Here is an 8162-nt window from a genome sequence, read left to right as displayed (position 1 = left end):
ATGAACAAGTTAGTGTGAATTAATTGAATCAACTGCATCAATAAGGTGGGGGGGCGGTATTTAGTGTCTGTCTCCTCAATGCCAAGGGGAGCCAGGTGAGGGAAACTGACCTGAGTGAAACTGGCCAGTCTCTTCACCAAATCTTTGAGAGTCCTCAGGCTTTGGGAGAATTAGTAAAAAATGGACATGCACAGAATGTAAATGGAAAGTCAAACAGCCTCTTCACCAAGATGGTGGGTTGCAGTTTCCTGCAGCCACACAGTCTTTGTTGAAACAGGGCTGTGGTTATGAAGAGCTATGCGTTCTTAGCTGCTGCAGATTGTGCTAGGAATGGAAACTAAAGCAGTCAGTGGCGGTGACCACAACCCAGAAGCTGAAACCATGCTCTAATTTTACAGAAAATTGCTAGTTCTGGCTCTGTTCATTGCTTATGGGTTTTCATTTAGACTGCAAAGATTACATCTAGTAGATTGCAAGGATTACATCTAGTTGTGTGTGAAATAACATCTTGAAAATTGACTGAAGAAAAACCATTTAGCCCTCACTCATTTGTACTAACCCACAAAACGTCAGTACAAACATTTTCCAATATAAGATACATCCTTTAGCATTGACAGTCAGTACAATTATAGGAGTAAAAAACGGAGGGAATAGCCAAAGCAGCAGTGAGAAAAGAGGACAGACAAAAAAGGAGGAGGAGGAAGAAAAAGAGAATTAGGAGAAGCGAGTTTGCATTTGGGAAAAAATTTGGACTTACATTTATTTATGTGAATATCTTGCCAAATTTGGGAAGTAACAGTATGTTAAAGAAAATGGTGAGAGCTTATTGTAAAGATAAGACTACCTACCAGCCTTATTGGGCCCATGTGCTATTGAGAATTGGCTACTAACAGCTTAAAAATGTTTAGCCTTTTCATCTAAAAAAAAACCCCCACTAATTGTGGGAAAGAGTACTAATCTTTTTTTTTTTTTTTTTTTTTGAGACAGGTTCTCACTCTGTCACCCAGGCTGGAGTGCAACAGTGTGATCACAGCTCACTGCAACCTCTGCCTCCTGGGCTTAAGGGATCCTCCCGACTCAAGTCTCCTGAGTAGCTGGGACTATAGGCACATGCCACCACGCCTGGCTAATTTTTGTGTTTTTGTAGAGATGAGGTCTTGCCATGTTGCCTAGGCTGGTCTTGAACTCCTGGACTCAAGCAATTCACCTGCCTTGGCCTCCCAAACTGCTAGGATTAGAGGTGTAGCCACTGCGTTCAGTCTAGAAAGAGTACTAATCATTTTAATTAAAGTAGACTGAAATTCCAGTAAGAATTTCAAAGTGAAATTGGCCTTTTATTTAGCCTCAAGTTCCTCAACAGTTACCTATATTAGCAGTGAGATTCAACATTTCTTTTCTGTAACACCTATGACTTATCACTTGACTTTATACATAGTATGGATTCCAGATAGAGTTATTAAAAGTGAACACATAAGTAAGTGAATGAAAAGAGAATGCTTGAGAAAATAGATTTTAGAATTATGAGTTATTGTACAGATTCAGTGGATTATGCCTGTAATCCCAACACTTTAGGAGGTTGTGGCAGAAGGATCACTTGAGGCCAGGGGGTTCAGGACCAGCCTGGGCAACGTAGTAAGACTTCAATCTTTACAAAAAATTTAAAAATTAGCCAGATGTGGTGATGTGCACCTGTAACCCCAGTTACTTGGGAGGCTGAGGTAGGATTGCGTAAGCCCAGGAATTTGAGGTTGCAGTGAGCTATGATCACACTACCACACTCCAGCCTGGGTAACAGAGTGAGACTCTGTTTCAAAAGAAAGAAAGAAAAAAAAAAACGAGTTCTGTGAAAGTTTTGATAGATCAAAGACAAGCATTTATATCAATCTGCACCCTATTTTAAAGTTTGTATTCAGGAACCACAAACAAAAATTTCAGAAAGAACCTCCCCAGGAACACAGCTGAAACCTGTATTTTGTTTGTAGGACAAACACTGTACACATGGAGGATGACTTAATAATGTAATTTATTTGAAATATTTCCAGAAAAGTTTAAGGCCATTATACAAAAACATTCATTTCATCAAAACATTCATTGACTTTCTTCCCATAGGCCAACACTTGACAAACCTCTTTTCCCAACACACTGGCTGATGGTTCCTAAAAGTGGCTGATGGCTCCTACAAAGAATCATTCATTCTTTTCTTCACCATTAAAAGGCTGTTCTTGGCTTTCCTCTGCTTCTGTCTGCAGCAGGTTCACTTGCTGTATCAATAACAACTTGAGAAACAAAGCAGTTTTAAATAAACTTGTAATAGAAAAAATTCACCATGTTTAAGATCTATAAATACAGAAATATGTTTTATAGGGTAAAATTGACCACAATATCCTTGTTTTTAAAAAATAAAGTATATACCTTGTTTTTATATTGATATATCCTGTCACACAGCTTCTTTGAATGCACATGATATATGTACATAATAAAATGACATCAATGCACTTACTTTCTTTTCTGTAAACTTGAAAGACAGAAGATTAAAGAAAAACTTTTTGGCAATAATTTAGAATAATTACCACTAGTGCTGGTGTGGGTATAATTTTGCACAGGTCATCCTTAATATTTACACTTGCAGGGAGCTCTTCTAGGTACTTCGCTTTTTTTAAGGTCTGCACTTTACCCTGCACTGTAAATCAAGGCTGGACAAAGAGGTTACTAATCTGGCTAGCTGATCCTAATTCATCAGAGTTAATGAAATTGGCCTCTGGAGAACATAATTACAATTCTGATTATAGCACAGAACCAGAGATGGCAAACTGACAACCCAAAAGCAGAGCAGGAAAGCCCAAGGCTCTGGCCTTTCTCAGCCTCGCTTTTCTCTCAGTGGCTCCCACACAAGGTTCTGACGAAGTGCTTTTCATTCCAACTTCTTCCTCTCCTGTGTTTCTATAAACAGTGTCATCGATAGAGTCATGGTCTCTCTTCCTTGTTGCTTCATTCATTCTCTAAAATATGAGTAGGCCTAGGCAGATGAAACACAATGAAGACAGGGCCTTCTTGTTATCCTGGAAGGCTTTCCTAGGCCATTTGGGTTCTATTCTGATGTTTTAGGCTAGCAACCAACTATGAGAGACACCTCCTGGTGCCATGTGCATTTCAGTTAAAGATTCAGAGCTGGCAGCTGCTTTTGTCCTGGCCCTTTTTAAGGTCAGCCTCTATTTTATGTCCTAATACATTCTTGCATCAAACTTGCACTGGATGAAGTTGCAAGGTTCAGACAGTGCGTCCTCCTTTGCAAAATTAAGCCTTCAGAATCTCCAGGGATGTTTTCAAGCTTTCTAGTTGAATAAAATCAAACCAAGTTCACTTCATGAGTTGGTCTTTCCTGATTCTCTCTCTAATACAATCCCGATACACAGGTGACTTCCTCATGCCCTATTTACAAGGCCCTCTAAATTCTGTGCCTTCAGCTACCACATCTAAGAGCTGGGAAAGTGCTACAGAAGCACAAGAGGAAGGACTCTTCAAGCAATCTATGTAAAACAGTAGTTTCGAGATTCTTTTTCTATTTTTTTTTAAATCCAGCAGGACAATTGAAAGTAACTTGTTTGAGTACCTCTCCATCCATCCAGACACTTGTGAAATACAACACAGGGTAATAGTTGCCACAGATTCCAGCTTACACAGACAGATTGGCAGTTACAGTACTAGGGACAAAGGTACAGATACAAGAGACTGGGTCAACATGTATATTTTCACAAAAGTATGAAAAAGTGCTTCTCCAAACCGTTCCATCTGCGGAATGCAAATACTGTACAGGTAAGACGCAGGCCTGCTTTCCGAAATGTGCATGCTTCTGTCAGACGTTGCTTTCACCATGCCTGCTGTTCCCACAGGAAGAGTCTGTCTGTTCCATGTGCTCACAGTCGAGGCTGACCTCACTTGTGTCCATACTACAGTCTGACTCACTGTCCGATTGGTCCATCTGTTCAAGTTTTGTTTCTCCCTGTAGCTCTCTGCTCCCAGTGGTGGGATTTAGGAATGATCCCTCGGAGTCAAGCACCCCAGCTTGCCCGACAGCACATAAAACTGTTTCTTTGGCTTGACGAATACAATTAAGCCACTGCTGTTTGTTGAAGGTGTCATTGGCTTGTAGCGAGTGGGTCTGACTTTGGGATCCATTTTTGAAACTGACTCTGAAGAAGTTTTTAACTAGAAGGGAAAAACACATGAAAAACAAAGTCAATGGACAGATCCTTCCTCAGGCCAAAGAGAACACACATAGTGACACTAAACCCCAGAATCCATGGCAGGTATTGCTGATAACAAAACGTTTCCCACTGAACCGGGACATGGCTCAGCTCCACCCTGCAGCCACCGTCACGGAGTTGGGGTTGACACAGGTCTAGCGTTCAGCTGCCCTCATTGCTCTCAGAAACCAGGAGGTGGAGATCATCTTGGAACAACAAAGTTAAGTGATTTAGGGGAGCCCAGAGTACTGGTGACCAAATCTGGCTGCATAACAAAATCCCTTGGGGTGACAGCTTGTGAAAAAGACAGATGCCCTCAGGAGACTGAAGTGGGAGCGCTGCTTGAGTCCAGGAGTTTGAGATCAGCCTGAGCAATATAGTGACACCTTTTCTCAAAAAGTAAAAATAAAAATAAATCCCCAGGCCCTTTTTGAGAGATTCTGATTCAGTAGATCTAAAAGTGGGTTTCATAATCTGTAATTTCAACAAGTAGACCAAGCTAGAGCTTTTTTTCAGTTTAAGAGGCTCTTTTTAATATTAAAACATGCCCATGTTTCTCCACGAGAGTATCTATACACTTAGTATTCAATGATGGAGAAGATATATGTAGACAAACTTGGTTTCATTGTCAAATGAAATTACATTTTATTTACCTCAACAGGAGCTATCTGCATTTAAAAGAAATGGTAGTCCACAATATGGAAGACATTTTATTTAATTTTTTTTTTTTTTTTTGAGACGGAGTCTTGCTCTGGAGTACAGTGGCACAATCTTCACTCACTGCAACCTCTGCCTCCTGGGTTCAAGTGATTCTCCGGTCTCAGCCTCCCAAGTAGCTGGGATTACAGGCACGCACCACCACGCCTGGCTAATTTTTGTATTTTTTTAGTAGAGACAGGGTTTTGCAATGTTGGTCAGGCTGGTCTTGAACTCCTGACCTCAGGTGATCCACCCACCTCAGCCTCCCAAAAAGATGGGGTTACAGGTGTAAACCACCATGCCTGGCCTATTTAATAACAACAATATAATGGACATTTAATGGGCCTTGTGTGCCACATGCAATGCTTGGTTCACAGAAACATCTGCAGTCTGTCTCTTTGCACTAACCCTGCAGCCAGTAGACTGGGAACCACCACCACTTCCAATGGCTTAGAGGCTAAGGAACAGAGGGAGAGGAGGCCAAAATGTTTTACTGCTAGCCATCTTCGGCTAGAAGCTAATCTCTGTCCTTCAAATTTAGGCTCCACCCTTTGATCTTGGGCAAGTACCTTAAATCCTCTGTATCTTAGTTCCTAACTTGTAAAATGAAGAAAACAAGAACCTACTTTATATGGTTGTTATGAGGAATAAATGTAATACATGTAAATGCTTATAAAATGCCTGGCACATAGTCAATACTCAAGAAACATAAGCTCTTATTTCTACTACTCCTACTCCTAGGGTAGAGGGATTGATCAGTAGGTAGAAGGCAGTGCATACTAATTACTTTGACAGTATGATGCCTGTGTTAACCCAGGAAGCTCAAAGGTTACTTTCTCAAAGAAGTATTCCTTATTTCATTTAAAACAGACCTCCAGGCGGGGCCTGGGGGCCTGTAATCCCAGCACTTTGGGAGGCTGAGGTGGGTGGATCACTTGGGGCCAGGAGTTCGAGACCAGCCTCACGAACATGGCAAAACCTCGTCTCTACTGAAAATACAAAAAATAGCCAGGTGTGGTGGCCCGCGCCTGTATTCCCAGTTACTTGGGAGGGTGAGCCCCAAGAATTGCTTGAACCCAGGAGGAAGAGGGTGCAGTGAGCTGAGATCACGCCACCACACACCAGCCTGGGTAACAGAGTAAGACTCCGTCTCAAAAAAATACATAAATAAAAATAAAACAGACCTCCTATTGCTATCCCTTCCTATTCCCTTACTGGGTTTTAAGTTTTCTTAACAACACTTAAAGTATTCATTTGCTTATCATCTTTCTCCTCCATCACAATGCAAGCTCCATAGGGGAAGGAAGTTACCTGCTTGTTTCACTGAGTATCATGTTAGATACTCGATAGATATTGCTATCTTGGCTTCTTTTAATTAATTTGTTTATGAAGTCTTAAATTAGGCCCACTGAGTAATGTTACAGATGAACCCACATTCCAGTTGACCATTCTTATGTCTCTTTAGGGACAAGTTTACCAGTTCAACTGCAAAACCCACCATAATGCAAATGGTATCCACGTAGGGACTATCTGGTTTTAAGCATGTTTTTATCCAATGGAAAAAGACAGAGAAAGAGAACTTAAGGAGCACTAACGATGTGCAGATAGGTTCACTTGGAGTATCTTACTAAATCCTTATAACAATCTTATGAAGGAGGTATGTATGCATTTCCATTTTGGAGATGAGAAACTGAGAATCACAGGGGCCAAACAAAGTACATAATCAGGAAGTGATGAGACGCATTCAAATGCAGTTTGACTTCAAGACTGGCTTTTCTCTTTCCACCAGCTGCCCACTCCCTCCAAACTACCACAGCCAAAAACGTTCAACATGTCAACCCCGACTGCTATCCATACTTCTCTCGTTGTTGCTGAATGCCCCTCGCAGGGAGCCACCCAGCCTCACTTCTCCGTCCTGGAGGTCTTCCAGCAGGAGGTCCTTCACAGGGATTGGCTGACGGTACAGCTGGTAGCAAAGCTGCTCATTGTGGGTGACGGCTCGAGTGATCACAAGCACTTCTTGGAACAGGAAAACATGCAGTTTCTAGAAGAAAAAAATCCACAGGCTTTCACTAAGCAATAATGTAATGAGTGGTTGATATGTGGACCTCTGTGGATAGAGAGGTCCCCAGGTACCAGGTTCACACTGGATTATGAACTCCTAGGTTCAAATCTACCTTCAGGAGAACCAAAGTTGGGCATGATGCAGGCACTTCCAGATATGTCCACTGCCCTTCCTGTAGAAGCACCTCCCTAGGGACTCAGTGGAGAAAGCCCTTCTGCCTACAGATACCTGCAGCCAGGGTTGCCAACTTTGGGGGCCCTATTCATATTGCAATTCACAACTTGTACAGACATATCTGCCCCAGCTCCTGTAAGAAAAAAATGAGAAAGGGAAATAGAATTAAGAGGGTAATGAAGGGAAAAAAAGTTAGCACTCTCTTGGCTTTGGTTTTATTACTCAATAAAATTCTAAGTAAGCAGGCCGGATGTGGTGGCTCACACCTGTAATTCTAGCACTTTGGGAGGCTGAGGTGGGCGGATCACTTGAGGTTAGGAGTTCGAGACCAGCCTGGCCAATATGGTGAAACCCCATCTCTATTAAAAGTACAAAAACTAGGCCGGGCGCCGTGGCTCATGCCTGCACTCCAGCCTGGGCGACAGTGCAAGACTCCATCTAAAAAAATTTAAAAAATACAAAACATACAAAAACTAGCCAGGCGAGGTTGGGGGGGTGGGGGCGCCTGTAATTCCAGCTACTCGGGAGGCTGAGGCAGAAGAATCGTTGGAACCCAGGAGGCAGAGGTTGCAGTGAGCCGAGATCACACCACTGCACTTCAGCCCGGGTGACAGAGCGAGACTGTCTCCGGGAAAAAAAAAAAAAAATTCTAAAACATCAAAATTACAAATAGTCTATAAAAAATGAGACTGGTATATCAAAGCTAATATTAATCTTTGCTTTCCAAACCCATAAAAAACACTTGTTCCTTCAACCACAGAGTCATTATCAGCTTTATCCAGGAACTCCAAATCAGAAGACTGCTCATTCCTGAGGGAACCAGAGTATGCTGACACAGCCACAAAGAAAGATCATCAGGCCGGGTGGGGTGGCTCACGCCTCTAATCCCAGCACTTTGGGAGGCCGAGGTGGGTGGATCACCTGAGGTCAGGAGTTCAAGACCAGCCTGGCCAACATGGTGAAACCCCATCTCTACTAAA

At 42.2% G+C, this 8162-nt stretch overlaps 1 protein-coding gene across 5 annotated transcripts in view; it reads right to left on the bottom strand.

The window, feature by feature from the left end:
* Positions 1 to 2004: 2004 nt before the first annotated feature.
* Positions 2005 to 8162, bottom strand: part of ARHGEF3 (Rho guanine nucleotide exchange factor (GEF) 3) — a 353065-nt gene continuing 346907 nt past the window's right edge. For all 5 annotated transcript variants that reach the window (XM_011998411.1, XM_011998412.1, XM_011998414.1 and 2 more), the window contains 2 exons: positions 6801 to 6987; positions 2005 to 4206 (listed from right to left, as the gene is read on the bottom strand). In XM_011998411.1, coding sequence (XP_011853801.1) covers positions 3854 to 4206; positions 6801 to 6987 — 540 coding nt within the window. In that variant the 3' untranslated portion in view covers positions 2005 to 3853. The remainder of the gene's footprint in view (positions 4207 to 6800; positions 6988 to 8162) is intronic.

Source organism: Mandrillus leucophaeus, unplaced genomic scaffold (assembly GCF_000951045.1).
Source record: "Mandrillus leucophaeus isolate KB7577 unplaced genomic scaffold, Mleu.le_1.0 Scaffold57, whole genome shotgun sequence".
In the NCBI taxonomy this organism is placed as follows: domain Eukaryota; kingdom Metazoa; phylum Chordata; class Mammalia; order Primates; family Cercopithecidae; genus Mandrillus; species Mandrillus leucophaeus.
The sequence above is the reverse complement of the archived record's forward strand: the minus strand, read 5'-3'. Positions and strand labels throughout refer to the sequence as shown.